The sequence below is a fragment of the Meleagris gallopavo genome, chromosome Z, assembly GCF_000146605.3.
Source record: "Meleagris gallopavo isolate NT-WF06-2002-E0010 breed Aviagen turkey brand Nicholas breeding stock chromosome Z, Turkey_5.1, whole genome shotgun sequence".
In the NCBI taxonomy this organism is placed as follows: Eukaryota; Metazoa; Chordata; class Aves; order Galliformes; family Phasianidae; genus Meleagris; species Meleagris gallopavo.
Window position 1 is genome coordinate 40,799,275 of NC_015041.2, and position 17,234 is coordinate 40,816,508.

Genomic DNA, 17,234 nt, shown 5'->3' on the forward strand with positions numbered 1-17,234 from the left:
AAACAAATAAAAAAGCAACAATAATAAATAAATAAATAAATAAATAAATAAACAAATAAATATGATTTGTGAAAACCCACATGCAGATAGGATCCTGCATAGCGTGAATAAGACTATCTGTGTTATCTGTGATGTTATGAACAACTACAAAAGTGGACACACAATTCTTAAGTACCTGGTTTACAGATCACCCCTGTATAGATTGGGAAACTGTTGCAGGGTGTTGTGGTTTAAGACTTTCTCATTTCAGAGATCATGTTCTGCTGAACTGAAATTGCTGGCATCTAACCAGATACATAGACTTCTCTTTCTGATCAGACTCATGCAAGTGTCATGTCTGCACAGGAAAACATGTCCATATTTGCTTCTGGAATCCTACCAAAAGAACCAAACATGCTGCACTGTGGCTCATGTTCACAAAGAGCTTATAGCAATCCATTTTGTTTGAATGCAGTGCAGCAGCACGTTACCTTTATGTGGCTGGCCAAGTCAGAGTGCAGTGAATGTCTGTCATAGTCCTGCACTGTCCAGGAAGGGGTTCTTCTCTTCTCCTCCCAGTTGTCTTCCACCTGGAAGTCGCTATACAAGGGATTGCTCTTGATTGTGGATTTCAGTGTGATGGGTGTAATGTGTTTCCCAAGGGTTTTGTCTATCATTTCTTGGCTGACCCCATTCAGTTCCAACCCAGGCAGTTCAGTAATGTTTTTATTTTCTCTCTGTAAAGCACAAATTAGAGAAGAATTTGGTCTTCATTTTCATTTACCTATGACACGGGTTCCCTTTCGAGCTATAATTTGTCAGAAGTCATTATTAAAATTACCTGTGCATCAATTTTCTTGTTCTGGCAAACATCATCAGTGTACTAAGGGAGTCTGACTGTTCACTCTGTGAAGATTTCTTCCTTCTGTGGAAGCACGTGGTTACAATGTGAACATTAAAGTTTTCTGCAAATATGAACAGGCGCTGTGAGGCCCACTGAAAAGAAAGCTAATGTTATAGCAGAATGGTGTTATGGGGTATGACAGTGGAGTATGCAGATCTGACAGATGCCAAGGTAGTGAGATGCAGAAGCACAGCTGCGAGAACAAAGCAGAGTGAAGCGTATGGTAACAGTATCCAGCGGCTGTCTTTGCTGAAGCTGCACATCTCACCGTGGGGGGATCTCACAACTCTGACATCCTCACAGTGTGACAGACCTGTCAGTACATCAGAGGCCTGGCATGCAACTAAGGGAAAGTTCCTAATACAGGTACCATCAGAACACAGTTAATTAGACACCTGAGCAATCTTCCTGCAAAGCATTTGTTCAATCAGACCTTTAGGATGCTGGATGGCAGAGGAGGAGGAGTATTGACTGTGTTGGGGTGTGTTTTTTGGAGAATTCATAATGTGCTTCTTAAAATCAGCCTAAGCCTCTTCAGGAACTGGTAGGACTGTATAGAATGACCTTCTGTCCCAGAGACTTGGAACTAGCCCATGGCTCCAGCCACACCTCAGCTTCCCAGGAGAGCTATTTCTGTCAGAGTCCTGCCCTCACACCAGTACCTGCCCTGTGCTTCAGGACTGTCTTTATACTTCCATCCCAGCACACACAAAGATCTCCTGACTAGCAGATGACAAAGGTGGTCTTGTCCTGACTTGATGCCCTGACAGGTCTGCTGAGAGGAGCATGGGGCTCCTACATCCTCTTCACACGGGTTTTGGAAGTTCACAGATCCCCTACCAGGCAGCACCAGTCCCAAAGCTGATAGCAAACTGCTTGATTCCTCAGTTGAATGATGTTCTGTTGCTTTGGTGGACCCATTTTCAATTGAAGCCAACAGTATCACATGCTTTGTGCCTCATGTCTGCATTTATGCAAAGACCCTGTGAGCCAGTATGGGGCAGGGAGGCACAGATGAAAGCAAAGGCCTGGTTTTGTTTGGAAAAGAAAGAAAAAAGATAAAGAAAACATCAACCTTTGTCTAAGTAACCCTGGTAGAAATCATCATGCTGGCATTGTTATCACCAAATCATCAAAAGTAACTAAGTGTATTTCCCATCAATAATTATCATTAGTAGGTGGGTGGATCCTCAGTGCCTCCCAGTTCCTCCATTAGTTCATAATTTCCATATGTCATTCCTCAGCCTTGACATGTCCCCTGACAGTATTACTCTATGCACTGCAGTTACAGCTGGCACTGAAGGCCTCTGGATTGTACTGGCCAGATTTCAGCTGAGCTGGTGTTTTTAACTGTCATTTCTTTCTGATTCCATTTTACTTTATTTAATTTATTTCTTATTTAAAATTTGTCAATGACCTTAATGATGCTTCCCTCAGGCCAACTAGATGATTGGACTTGGAGAACATTTTGCTGAAGAACACGAGCCGTCTCACCACGGGATGTTCAGTGTCCCTAGGCTAAAATATTGTGAAAATAATGTAACTTGACAGTGACTTTTAAAGCTGTTTTATATAAAACCCTCCCAAACTTGGAAAAGATGGCACGATGGAGAATTTTTTCAGAAATCAGTGTCAGAATTTCATGCCCCTTCCTTCCAGAATACCTTCCTTTTTATAGGCAGCAATTTATAAAGACAGGAGAATGTGATATCCTGAAGTAAAGCTAGGGAAAAAATATGATGGGAGGAGCAAAAGTGTTTTACCAAGAGAACTGGACTGGAACTTGAGTAGGAGATGGTTTGCAAAAGCTTTCGAGAACAGACACTGAAGTGCTACATTAATTGGGAAAATATTTTTGAGTGCAACTGAAGGTTTGACTGTGAAATTTCTGCTGCGGATATGTCTTAGAGACTACTTATGGAGGGAGAGAAGCCCAAAGCACGGACAAAAAGTACTTTAGGTCCAAAAAACAGCATATGTAAATATGAAGCAGATTGGATGAAACATACGCATTTACAGAAGCAGATAAATGATTTCATAATGCAAATTACGCATATCAGTACATGACAACATATGTCACTATAAATTCTAAAGAAATCTATATTGTTAGAAAATATTTCAATTTCATTATTATCTTAACTTCATCTTTCTGTTGCCACTGCTGTTTTAGCACAGAAATAGTCTAACTTTTCTGTCCGTCTGTGATAGAGGAATATCAAGCACCAAGCTATGACCAGCCAAAACTAAAAAGTGCTAAGGCTAGGCCTTGGTCCCAAGTCAACCTGTCTGCAAGAAGAAATGAAAGAGACACCTAAAAAATTAAGGAAGTTCACATTATGCAAGTCAAAATTTTTCCTTACTCCCTGCAAAGTTATTCATATCCCATGGTAAGCTGCTGGCAACACTTAGGGCAATATTCAAAGAAAGTAACAAACAATGCCTACGGGCAGCTGTGCCTAGTAGCTTTACTAAAGCAGCTGTTTAGAAATTTTTGGCCACCGTTTTCTGCTGGAAGATATTTTGTAAGAACATCCTCAATGCTAATGAAAGTGGGTGGCAGGGTAATTTTTATGTAGGTGATTTGTTTGCTATTACAGCCCTCTGTTTTTCAAAAGGCATGCACTGCTTTCTCTGGAGAGCTCTCCAAGTAACAGGCGGGGCATTACTCTGATATAGAGACATAAGGTAATACTGACAGGAAGCTGCCAGGTAGCTGCCAGGGACCTAAGGATCCCTGTAATACTTGTAACAACTGTAGAGATGCTGTATGGTATTTAGTTAGTCAACTGAAAAAGCTCATTTATCAGAATAAGTAATAATCACCTCTGTACATCTTCTTAGACAAATCTAATGTCTTGGGAGATGCTGTGGAAAAGAAACCAGGAAGGCAATTATTAACCATGTCTAAGTGAGTGGATATGAAAGACAACAGAGCACATTAAAGGCTACTGAGAATTCACCTTTCCTTTTCAAGAGACCTCAAGGGGATCAGATGTGCTTAAAGGAAGAACAAGTCAGTGCTAGGTGATGCAAAGCAAGATGGGAGTCCACTTGATGTAGGTTGCAGATCAGTAGGTGGCTGTAAAACCTTAAGCCAAAGTGACAGGACCCAAGAACATTCAGAGAAAAGCAGGCATTCATACTGACTATCTTCACTGTGAGGCACTGAAAGTACTTCTGCACAGTAATTAATTGTTTACTTAAAGAAAGTTGTTTTGCCTGTCATTGCTAATGGAGGTCTGCAGGGCTGTGAGTACAATATGTAAGAACTGCTGTATGGCGTCAGATCAGAAGTCCTGTCAGCCTTGCAGCTGGTCTCTGACTGCAGACAGTTGCAAATGTCTGGGGAAGCATAAGACAACACATGTGTAATGCAGGCCTGAGCCAAGGGACAGGAAGCAACTGGCCCAGCACCTAACAGAGGTAAAATCCTCCTCCTCAGTGCCCTGAGAGGTGTGCAAGGGCCAGACACAGGTGTTGCACTCAAATGAGGCACCAGGAGGTGTTAAAAGTTAAAAATAGTTAGCATGGTAACAGCAATTCTGGAAGGCCTAAGTTGTCCGGTTGTGAAATCCTAATAACCACAGCAAAGTGAAGGCGCACAGTGTGCAAAGACAAAATTCTCTCTGATGTCTTCCAAGGAAAAGAACAAAATGCAAGCAGGAAGGAGAAGTCCAAGAACTGCTGAAAACAAGGGAAAGGGCTGAGGGAGAGGGGTGAGCCTGGTATCTGGGAGCTGTGCACTCGGAGGTGCTGGGGCAGAGCAGTCTGCAGTGCTGAGAACAAAGAAAGTGAGCAACAGCTGCTACCATTGGTAAAGAAACAGTCTGTGCTCCTTGTGCTGCTTTGAATCAGGAAGTGCCAGGATTACTGAACCGCTTCATGGCCTTTATTTGAAGTAGACAATGAAAATGTATGCTGAGCAGGGCAGCTGTGTTTGCCTGACACAGGGAAGTAAGGGAAAAAACAGAATTTTTTTGTCAGAAATATTAATTGCCATTATAATCAGGCTGCTTTTTATAATGGAAATTCATTTTAGAAGCTATAGGTGGAGAAAACACTAAGTACTGAAGTGTGCAGAAAATGAGTGTTATCATGACAGAGGTTGGAAGGGGCTGCAAACTGCCACACAGTCACTGCACAGGGAGACCTCCACAACCGCAGCTCCTTACAGAAAGAAAACGAATTTCTGGGTGGGGAATTTCAGCTGCTCTCAAGGATGCTGGGAGTCTGCAGGTCACTCACATATGTTCTGAAACCAATTTTCCTCCCTCGCCCCCCTCATTTCCGCTTCAGAATTAACTAACCCTTAACCCCATTAGCTTTCTCATCTTAAAGCAAAACATGTTATTCCTGCACCATTAGTTCTCCGCTGTGCCATCGTGTTTATTCTAACGTCTGGAATTCATCATCTCTTTTCCCTTTATTTGTCAGCAAGAGGGAAAGAGAGGAGGCCTCTCTTTCATAAGGGAGGGAGAATGAGGCACAGTGATGTCTGGACAGCTCACAGTCACTAAGAACTGCACTTGCAAACATAGGTTATGCCCCACATTAGGGGTTTATAAACCATGCTGTATTATAGGAGCAGTTCTGGTAAGGCAGCAGGAACAGCCATCTCCCCAGCTGTGCCTGCATGGAGCAGGGTGGAGGGAGGCCTAGCTTACAGCTCTCACTCAGCCCAGTCCTCCTGCAAGCCTGGCCCAGCCTTGAAGCCTCTTGCCCAGCAACAATGGGGAGAAGAGTCCCGCTGCGGCGCAGCTCAGTGTGTGGTTGCCTCATCCTGCACAAAGAGGAGCTGTAGAGGGGCGGGGAGCGAGGCCAGCATTGCTCCATGCCCTATTGTTTTGGATCCCACAGGCTCTTTCTTTTAGTGAGAGCTCTGTGCATAAGAGACAGCAGTGAGTGTGGGACCCCCCTGCCTGCCTCCTCCCTTCCAGCTCCCCATGGGGAGTCCTGGGCGAGGAACGTACAATAGGAGTGGACTCCGGGAGGGAGGGAAGGGGTCTGGACTGCTGATGAGGGAAGAAGTAAAACTGGAAGCAGCTATGGGAGATTTCAAGGCTCTTCCTCTTCCCCTCCTGCCCCATGTTGATGGTTTTTCAGTTCCCACTCTCATTGTCATGGGGATCTGGACTCATGCCCCAGGGATGCTCAGGATACAGAACCATCTCCAGCCCCCAGCCACCTCCGCGTGTCTCCATCCCCTGACAAGAACCAGACCTTGAAGCTTTTCTCAGGCTAGGGGTGGGGAAAGGCAAGGGGCTCCCCAGGCAGCCGGAAAGGAGTGCTGTGGTGTGAGCTGCAAGTGGGGCCCAGAGGGGTGTGAGCTGATGCAGCTGTACTGCTGCTGATCCAGATACAAATGTCTCCTCTGTGGGCTCCAGGCATCTGTTAGACAGTGCGCTTTTGCATTTTTCCATGAAAACACTGCTACCTCCACATAATAACCTGCATCAATGCTGTCATTGCCTTTCACGCCTTCAACAGACATCTGTCAGGGTGACAGCAAGGTCAAAGAGGAAAGACAAAAAACAAGACTAAGTAAAGAAGGTACAGCAAAATACACAGACATGCACAAGCTAGCAAGACACTAGTCTGGTGTTCTCTCTAATGTGCCTTTTATTGAGTGTTGTCACCTGGATTTCACATTTAAGTCCAGTGTTGGCTTTTTTTCCCCTCCTTTGTTATTCTTTTCCCTTCTTTTTTTCACTTGTAATTTCTTTAGAGAGGGTGTTCTATTAGCCTCCTTAGTACAATTAATCCATGTTTGACATAAGTCGGCTTTCTGGGAAGTGCAATGAAAATGTCACCACAAGCAATAGAAAACATAATGTACTGAAGCAAATGAGGTGGACTGTGCTGCTGCTGAGGACAGTGACTGCCCTTCTGGAGCCCAGTCCTCACTGAAATCAAAGGGAAAACTCCTGGGAGTTATATTAGTGGTGCAGATTCAGAGATGTAGGAAACTGAATTCACAGCTGAAATACTGAGCTCATATCATTTGCCTCCAGATCCCCAAAAGATAGAAAAGTCAGGAAAAGAGACTGCCTCTGTTAGACCTTACCTGTAAATAGATCCTATTGTGCCACTGTTGCACTCCAGGTAAAGCTGCTTCTGGGAGCTTTGCCAGTCTGGCCTGTAGAAGGGTTGAGTTTTTCACTAAAGACTTCACCTCCAGCTGTAGGAATTTGTCAGGATGGTTGTTGTTTGGCAAAGCAGAGAGGTCCATGTTTCTGTTCTCCAGTGTAATAAAGAAAGCAGTCCAAGCTTCTGCTTCCTGGTCATGCACACTGCTTAAATCATTAATGATGTAAAGAAGGATACGACAGTCCCCTGAAACTGTATCTGACCTCCTCTTGGTGTCAGGCTCTCTTGTATAATCTACCAATGCTAAAAACATTGTTCGGAAGTGGCAGAAAAGATGAGACCTGTTTCTCTATGTCCCTAGCTTAGGTTTTCAAATTCAAGGTCTGTTTTAATAAGTACAAATGTTCTCATTAAAGCTAACCAATTATCAGTCAGTAGATGAATGAGACACTTAAATACGCACCAACTCTTCTTCAAGTGACCTGCTAAAAATTTCAAGCTTACAGCACTTCAAAGTAAACCCTTTCTCAGAAAATGAGAAGCAACTCCCAGTAAAAAGCCAGTTTTCCTCCTCTGTGGCAGCACTGGGAGGCTTTGTGGTGCTGTGCAGGTCAGTACCATTCACCACAGCAGCTATGACACACACTTCTTGCAGGGATTTCTTTGACAGTAAGTTCTTCCTGACTTGGGGAAATGCCCATTTGTTTCAAGTAATTGATAACAGAAGTTCTGAAGTGGTTGACTACTTGACTACTCCTGGTCAAGTGAATGGAAAAATTCTTGCAGACTTTAATGACAGAGTCAGCCCCTTAACTTCCACTGTTTTATTTTAGGATTTTGTATTTTCATCAGCAGTTTAGAAGTAGGAAGCTCTTTTGACTTTTGGCTAGTGAAATTCTCCTTCTAGTCATCGCCATTACTTAAAAACTGCAAAAATAGCCTCTTCATGTTTATTTTAAGCTTTTTAAAAATCTTTTCAAACTTTTGCATTTTTGTAATACATACTTCTTTTTTTTTTTTTTTTTGATAATGCCACATAGGATAGATTTGCAAAAGCACACTGTTTGAAAAACCTATTTTGGATCAAATTAAGTGCTGGTAATTAGGGCATAATGAAAATGTCATCCTTGTAGTTAGAGCAGAGAATTAATCCATTTTTCTTTATGTAAAATTTCTGGTATTTTACAAGAAAATTAAACTAGTAGACTACATTTTTATGGTACTCATGTGAGGTCCTAACGTAATAAATGACTAATTTGATGTGCATATGTTTTAAAACCCTTTTATCCACAGGTAAAGTTTATGATTTTTCCTTGTGCGTGTGTATTAGCAATTATTTGGCAGCACAACTGTTAAAAAAAAAAATATTAATTTGTTGATTTTAAAGTAGGAATGGAGTATTTGTGAGCAGACATAAAAGAGGCATTAATAGCCACGTTTCCAAGAAGATGCACCTGGGGAAAATGCTGCTCAATTTAGGGTTTCTGCCCCATAATGTAATGAAGCACTGCAATTCTGTATCACACATTCATAGTATACCTGCAGTGACTACCATGAAGTTACTGTTCTAGATGTACAGTGACATGTAGTACCCTCTTTCCCTGTGTACAACTAAGAGAAATAATAAGTGTTCTGCAATATTTGCATCTTTTTGCATGAATGTATGTACCCTTTCCAGTTTATTGCTGCTGACAGGATTTTTATGTGATACTGTATCATGTAGGATGTGGAAATGAGTCCTGGATCTGTCGGAATTTACATATAACTACTTCTTCATAAATGTGATTTGAAAACATAAAAGGGGATTGATTGGGCAGGAGGTACCCCAAGTCCAAGATCTCTCACTGTGTAAATAAGGAGAGACACTACTTAGGAGCAGTGTTTATTCCTGGCTGCCTCCTGCAGTTCATTCTCCTTATAGCCTCCCAGAAAACACAATTATTTTTTGTACTAGAGAGTCTCCTCCTAGCCTTCTATTTATAGGCTATCCACCATTAATATGTCTAATTTCTCATCAAATCTTCTGACACTATCTCTTCTGAAAATAAGATTGTGACTATCTCTGTGAAGTGCTGAGGATGTTAAACAAGACTGGACCCAGTACTAACTCCTGAGGAGCAGAACTAGACACAGGCCTCCAGCTACACTCTCCATCATTTCCTTCAGCCTCCTCCAGCTTCAGTAGTATTTGTGCTGTAAGCAGTGCACAATATGTATATCATCCTTCTGTGTCCCTGCTTGTGTCTCTAGCTGGCTTCCTGCTTTTGATGTATTCCTAGTCTTCTTTACTATAAATTTGAGCATCTTGCCTTTAGTGTTTATGTTGTTTTCCTCATGCTTACAACTGTTTTAATATATTTTTAGAATTGAACAAATTATTGGCTATTTGTCACCAATATGTTAATAAAAATAAAATAAAAAGCAGGATGAAAACTCCCCAACAAAATTAAGCCAAAACTCCAGAAATCAAACCAAGTAAACAAAAACAGTGTATGCCTTCCAGAATAACCAATAATGTAATTAAAATTCTGGTATTCTTTTTATTTAGGAAGGGTGTAAGAAGCGGTAACTACTGTACCACAGCAAATGAGCATGTAACTGAGACAAAGCATCCCCACTGTGTACCAGTCCTGTGCACCACTTAACCCAACCAATTGGGTGTCGGTGGGATTTCACTAGCCCCTGGCAAACAGAGTATATTTTCAGCTCTACTTGCGAGATAACCATGACTGATTGAAATTCACTCATAGGGTCAGAAGAAAAACGTATGAGTGGAGAAAGATTGTTGCTGGAGGGAAAAAATAAAAAAAAGCTCCAAAAAGTAAGGGGCCTTCCTCTAGTGCAGTAAGCTGTTGGAAGGCTGCCCAGTGGCACTGTGGATGCCCCATCACTGGAGGTGTTCAAGGCCGGATTGGATGGGGTCCTTGGCAGCCTGATCAAGGTGGCAGCCTTGCCCATGGCATGAGATTTGAACTGGGTGGGCTTTACAGTCTCCTCCAACCTAAGCCATTCAGTGATTCTATGACTTTATGATAGGGACCTAGCTATTCTCATCTGGTCTTGTGGTATCACCTGGGCTGTGGCAAGGCTCTGCAACGTAGGCAAACACACTGAGCCTTCACACAGCATGGACTTGTGAGTCTATGCTGCTTCTCAGAATGATAACTGCGGAGCAAGAAGAAAATTAACTTGTTTTCAAATTCCAAGAGAGTAGGAAGCAACAAGTATTTTTTGCTTTGTAAACACAGAATTTCTTCAACATGATTCACACACATCTAATTAACAGTCTTGTATTACAAATGCTGAAGAAGAGCCAGAGCCATCAGTATTGTAACACTGACTTCACTCGTTACATTTAAAAGGAATGTCATTCAGCTGAGCAACTTTCCATCCCTGGTTCCAATCTAGAGGTCTTTTTCTTCTATGGTGCTGTGAAAGAGCAACAGGAGGATGATTTAAGCATCATTCAGTTGTCCTTTTTCAACAGACATAGGCAGAGTACTTTCGTATTTTGAGATAGGTTGTCATTCTTGTTAGTGAAATATTCAAAAAAAGCAGAGTGTAAACATGTGGGATTGTGTGGATGATACAATTGACTGAAAAAAGTATGCCCTCTGGCCTCTAGTCTGGAGGCATCTTTCTCTTTGGTTTTTAGTTGTGATTGCGATCTAAGCTTGTAACCCAGGACTGGGTGTTCAGTACAGTGGAAGAAAACAATGTTTGGAGGTTTTTTTGCCTACAAACTTCAAAAATTCTGTTAATTGAATTTTAAATTTTTGTCAGGGACACTAAGTAGTTAACATCCAACAGCAACTGAATTGTCTGTACATTGTAACACACTGCGTCTGTTTAATTACACAACACATAATTTCACTTTCCATGACATCAAAGTAATTTTTCCTCCTCTTTCATTTCTCAAAAACCAAAAACGTATAATTAAAAAATCATACAATTATTTTAATATAACACACAATAGTTTCCAAACAGAGGTCTGATGCTCAGTGAAGTCTACTACAAAGCTACAGTTAATTCAGTGCAGGGCCATAGTTCCCCTTCCTGCAGTCTCTAAGGAGACTTAAATTGTTATGGGAATTATTAACTACATCTTGTGACTCCTTTCAGACTCATTTCTCCAGCTGTCTTGCCTTCAGAATTTGCTCTCCTGGGTGTTTTCTGAGCAAGGCTAATGGTTTGCACTGCAAAACAGAGGCAGAGAACCTACCCTACAGTGGTTACAGAACTCACCTGAGATACCCAAGGTCTTCACTGAATATCCCTCTGCTAAATTCAGCTCTTCATGCATCAGGATCATGGAGCAGCACATCTGCCTGTAGCTGTAGAACAGTGCCTAAGTCATGAGGATGGAGGCATGTGCTGCAGAGATTACTGCAGCTGTACCTGTTGCTAAGCAGGGCTCAACGGATTCTGCAAGCAGATACAGATGCCAAAACCCACAAAAATGCAAATAACAAAAGAAGCTTCACTTTTTATTGAAAATGTAAAAGTCATGTGAATCATGTACAATATTTTCTCATAAGGAAAATTTTAGCTGTTTCATAACGTTTCACAAAACTGTAAAACATTTTATTTTTATAAAGACTTTTTCATAAAACAAAGATAAACTAAAGTAAAATTACAAAGCTATTTCCTAAATTATTGACAAAGAATTGAAAATGTTTAACAGACTAATTCATAAAAATGGCAGGAGAAAGGACTTCCATTTGTAAATCTGCAAGAGGACGCACAAAGGTATAGGGGGGCATGGGTTTTTTGTTTCTAAACGTTTAAAATCAAGTGACATGCTAAACAGTACAGACGTGGATTCATAGGATGTTACAATTTCTAGGACTGCATTTCTCTACACTACCTCAAACAGTGCAACAGTGATTCAGTGTAAATCTCTACAGTGTTTCATTGATTCAATACTTGTGTTCAAGTACGTGTCCATGAGAATGATCAAAATTCCTACTTCTCTATTTTAATTTTCTTGTTTACAATAGGTATAAGTTACAGTAGATTATCCCCAACAGCATGATTCTAAATCAAATCAAATGAACTGATTTCACAATACATTCTGTAATAACCTGCTCAATAATGTTAGCTTACTCACCTCAACATCTGTTGCAAAATACACAAGATCATTCTGCCAAAAATATAATAAAATTAAAAAAGGCTTTATTTCCATATACAACAAAACTATTCAGCTAAATTAAAATAAATTCAAGATAACATGGTGGCTTCTTTTGGCAACAGAGAGATGACCCTACTGAAAATAAACATTTAAAATACTAGTTACTATTCTTTAAAAAATTCTGATAAATGTATCCCAAATTGTTCATATAAAAATTAATTATGAAAACCTCGAAGGATAAAACAAGTTGGCTGTCTAACCAAAACAATTAAGGATGTCTGGCAGGCAAAAATAAATTAAATTTGATTAAATTATATGTAATCATAGTATTTGGTCTGAAAAAGCGTGCATGTGTGTGTATGTGTACGCGCGTGTGTGTGTGTGTACATCAATGAGTGCTTATAAATAATAAGACTGCAAAGAGCTGAGAGCCAACCAGCCTGACAGAGGTCAACTCCTTTGTTGCATCTTCTGCGCATAGAAGTCCCTGCATGTCTCACAGCAGCGCTGGTACCACCTCATGTCTTGACACAGGTTCTTCTCTCGTATCACTCTGCAGTATACCGGCCATTGGTCACCCAGGCACTTGAATGTTAAAGCAGCTGTGAAACAACAACAAAAAATACACGTAACTCTTACATTTGTTGTGAAGAATTGGGTAACAAAGATGTCCAGGACACCAGAGTGTATCCATGGGTGGGAAAGGAGGACAGATTTAGTTTTTCAGAAAAGAATGACCGCAAATCCTCTTGTTTCCAATATTTTCTACAGTAAAATTTTAGGGCCAGCTCAATTTACAAATTGAATTAAGTCAAGTCACACTGAAAGTGACTGGTTTCATGTAATGCAGCTGCCTCCTCATAAGAGAGTTAAGGCACATTTCTGCCCCACACAGAGGCAAGCCCAGTTCTACTAGAGATGAATCCAAGGGTGTCAGGGGGTTGCAGAGCCAGTTCTGGCTGAAGCTGTGCTCAGGTGAACATTACCATTAGAAGCCTCAGCTCTAATAGTAACAGAATGTGGTTCCCAATGAAATCTAGAAGGGGAAGTGCTTTCATCAGAGGCAGATGGGGAAAAGCAGGAAATAAGTATGGAAGTTGTTACTTGTTTCCATTTTCAGCTTTTCCTCAAGAAATCAACACTTTGTTGTCAGTGAATAGAAATTAAACAGAACTGCGTAATATCTCACCTAATCTTTCTTTGTAAGTAAAACACCTGATAAACCTTCTCTGCCTACTTCATTGAAACGGACAGAACAAAAATGTCTTGCTAGCTTTAACACTATACATACCACACAGCAAGGTACTCCTGAAAGTGTACGGAGTTGAAGGCAGTTAGCAAGTTCTATTTAATAAGACAAAAATGGAATTTGCTGCATGGAATCAATGAGACTTGATTTACTGGTAAATATTTTGTCCAGGCCCAGTTATCTCCCTTTGTGTTTCTCTTAAATTTCTGAACCTTATCTCTCCTCTTCACGTAAATTCAAAATTTTGTGTCTGTTTTTGTTTTTTGATTTGTTTTGAATTATCTTCCAGTACAGCAGTTTGACAACATCAGTGTATTTCTAATTACTCTAAAGTGTCTTTCTTTTTCCTTTTTTTAATCCTTACTTCCATATCTTTCACATTTTATCCTCATTCATTTATTCAAGTTGCTCCACTAGTATTCTACCACTGCTCAAGTGGGCTTTTCCAAAAGTAATGTCTCCTGTTTTATTATTGGCCCACAAAATCAGAGGTAGATGTTGGTGGTATGGCAGTAGAGACTCAACCTTCCTGCCAATATTCCATTATATTTTATTGCTGTATGACAGATGGCAGAAAAGGAACACTTTGACAGGATGGCCTCTGACATGAAAGTGCATCTGAAGCAAAGTTGTACCACTAATTCCTCCATGCAGAAAAATGGCACCCATTGGCATTTATCAAGATTTGCTGAATGTTTGTGGAGATCAAATAGTAAATATGAGCACAGTAAGGTGGTGGTGGGTGGTGCGTTTCAGCCATGGCGACAACCATGTGAAAGATAAGCCATGTTATGGACAGCCATGCAGACTTCTACAAGCACTGCATGAAGGCTCTTCTTTGTTGCTGGTGAAAATACAAAGCTAATGGTCTTACTGTTTTGTAGCTGAGTATTTGCTGTATGAAATTGTGCTCTGGTGCTCTTTATATCTGTTGTAGTTTCCATGGAAATAAATAGGAGGCACTACTTTTGAAGTGACCTGCATATTACTGCTTTTTAACTGTGAATCCCTAGCCACCAAATTCTTCCTCTGAAACATTCTAAACTGACAAGGACATCATACTAGCCTGAAAAGCCATTGTCTGATTTATTCTACCTATTCTCATTTGTGTTACAATTATATGGTTCTCTTTAGGTATCGTTAATTCTCAGATGCAGATACCTGGTATTTCTAGTTGTTAAAAATTAGCCATATTTTCACATATATTGTCTTTTTCCTTTTGAAGTCATCTTTTACTTCACACATTTGTTTCACTTACCAAGGCCTTTTATTATGTCCATCATCTAACAAATGTGGAAACTTATACAGTGAGATAATCCAACTATAGTGCATCTATGCAATTAGTATAGGAAACCAAGAAAATACAGGGCGCAAGAAGCACATGTCATACAATAATCAATATAAATACTGAACTGAAAAAAAGAAAGTCAGTCATTTTAATAGAAGTCAAAGAGAAAGTGGAAGTATATTTAAAACTGAATAGAGATAGATGGTGTAACCCACATCAGATTCCACCAGCCCTACCTTCAGATCCAGAGGATCCATGCAGCATGGTAGGAAATGAAGTGGATGAGAAAATGATCAATATATTTAAGTGAAGCTTTGGCTTATGAATTTGGAGCTTTTAGCGTTTCCAGTGGACTGGATTCTGACTCACGCTGCATGAAGTGGACTTATAGATTACTAATAATTTCTATAACCCATTCTACAAGGATAACATAGCCCTTTTGTTTTGTGAATTTCACATAAAGTGTAATTCTAATCTAAAGATGCATTTTCTGTGAAACTCTATGGTTCATTTAACTTCGTGAAACAAAGCCTCTTATATTTTACTGGATGGAGAGTGTCAGTGATGGAGAGCTGGCCTCTTGCTTCTCTGAGATCAGCTGAACAAAGTATGAAGGGCAGCAGTGAAATAGTTGAGGAAAGTTCTGTAAGCAACAGCTGTCATCTCATTGAGCAAACTGAAACAATGACTACTACGCAGAAGTATTTAAGAGTTAAAAACTTCAGAGATAAATACCATTTCCTCACTCAAAGGAAGGATTACATGGCCTGAAATGTTAGACTTGCTTTCCATGCAGGCGTAGTCTTTTTGACAGGAGAATTTATCTTTACAGGAGCTCTGGAAAATAACCTGGAAAAGATATGCTGTCCTACAGGAAGCTTTTGAATAATGCCCCAGTCATGCTCAAAAAGAAGATGAACATTGCAGGGAGCTGATTGTAAGACCACCATTAACACCCCATCAGGAAATGACAATTAGAAGAATCAACAGATCATTTATACAGTAAAATAATTTCTTTAAGACCAACAGAGACATCAGTTTCTCCTGGAACAGTAAATCTCTTCCTGTAGCAATTTTCTTTCATATATTTTAGTGCATCAGTCATAGATTATAGAAATGTGTATTAAAGAGAAGTAGAAAAAAAAATAGTATTGATGAACAATGCCTCTTATCTTATAAATATAATGAGAACATGTGTAGAGCTTTTAAAGAGAAAATGAAGGATTCTCCTACTTTAGAAATGTTTGACAAAATTTAGTGGATAAAGAAACAAATTCTTAGCTCTAAAATAAACTTGTATTCATGCAGGATATTTTGATTCCATAATATCACACAGTCTCGTAACATAATCCTTCTCTGGATAACAAAATCCTCTACCATGCTGAGGTACAGTCTCATACACGCAGTGGAAAAGTGAGGTAGAGAAAGAGGTCTCTGCAAAGAATTTGCATCTTCTGAATCTCAGTCCTATGTTTGAAATTGCTCTATGGAGAAAAAAACCAAAACAAACTAAAACCAAATTTCCAATAAGAAGGTGTCATTTTGGCTGCTTACCTAACCTGGGTGATGTTATTGTGTTAACATTAATTTTCTCATTGCAGGGGTGGAGATGACAGGGTCTGTAGGCTGCAGGTTTTTCTGAAGAAAAACATTCATTACCATGCCTTCCTGTAATCTTGTGCATGCACTGAATGACTCGGGACTGCATTCCTTTGCCACAGGTAACGGAGCACTGGAACACACAGAAGACAGAAATTTGTTGTAAAGGTATATTTGCCTGCAAAAAATGAAGTGAAATGCCAGTTGAAGCCAATGGCTCTTACTGCAATCTGAGATTTCTGCCTTCCATTCAATTACCTTAACAAAAATACATTAAAAAACATAAACAAAATGGCAGTACCACTGAAAGATTGATTCTAGATTGATTTTTGCGTGCTATGTTTGCCAAAATCCATTTTTGCAGTCAGTGATGAAAGTGCAATGTAGCAACCTGCATGAAGGAAGAAAGGGTTTTTTTTTTTTAAATTAGTTTCCTAGTTTACTGTTAGAATGGAGGTGAGAATGATGGAACAATAGAAAATGCTGACAGAAGCATTTTGAAATAACCCATTATTCCCTCTGCCAGTGCAGAAGTGCTCTTTCCACCGAGTAGAGTGTTTACCTCCTTCTGCTTTTACTTTCCACCTTTTTGTTTTCACATGCTGCACATAAAACACATGCAATCAGTGAGACACTACCCAGCTTTTAATTACCCTTCCTTGCTTGTTTCCATAGTGAATAAAAAAAGAAAAGAGCTAAGTACTATAACAATAATAATGTCCTACTTTTATCACAGTAACTTAGCAAAATAGAGTAAGTTGAGTAATGCTTTATGAACACATACAAAACCTGTCCCAAACTAACAAATTACACCTTTTCCCCAACTTCCTAAGAATAAAACTTCACAACACACAAAGTATTGTTTGTCCACTTCTGTATGTTCAGTTGCATTTCATTGTAGGTGCGTTGAAAAAAAAGAAAAAGAGCTTTGATTTGCTCCTATGTGCTACTGATTTTGACTCATGTATCTATAAATTTCATTCAGATTTGGAGACGT

At 40.0% G+C, this 17,234-nt stretch overlaps 2 protein-coding genes across 2 annotated transcripts in view; both read right to left on the reverse strand.

The window, feature by feature from the left end:
* Positions 1-86: 86 nt before the first annotated feature.
* On the reverse strand, positions 87-7,203 carry MINAR2 (membrane integral NOTCH2 associated receptor 2). The gene is made up of 2 exons (XM_031557421.1): positions 6,948-7,203; positions 87-716 (listed from the first exon to the last, which is right to left on the reverse strand). The coding sequence occupies exons 1-2, from the start codon at positions 7,110-7,112 to the stop codon at positions 426-428; spliced, it is 456 nt and encodes a 151-aa protein (XP_031413281.1). The 5' UTR covers positions 7,113-7,203; the 3' UTR covers positions 87-425.
* A 4,227-nt stretch (positions 7,204-11,430) lies between these two features.
* ADAMTS19 (ADAM metallopeptidase with thrombospondin type 1 motif 19) overlaps positions 11,431-17,234 on the reverse strand; it is a 97,608-nt gene continuing 91,804 nt past the window's right edge. The window contains 2 exon segments of the mRNA XM_010725877.3: positions 11,431-12,703; positions 16,193-16,370. Of these exon segments, the coding sequence (XP_010724179.2) occupies positions 12,552-12,703; positions 16,193-16,370 (330 nt within the window). The 3' untranslated portion in view covers positions 11,431-12,551.

Bases quoted from the DNA above. Each gene is read 5' to 3' on its own strand.
- MINAR2 (XM_031557421.1), bottom strand. From the start codon at position 7,112: ATGGACCTCTCTGCTTTGCCAAACAACAACCATCCTGACAAATTCCTA. The intron at 717-6,947 runs GTAAGGTCTAAC...TGTGCTTTACAG, and splicing joins ACAATAGGATCTATTTACAG to AGAGAAAATAAAAACATTAC.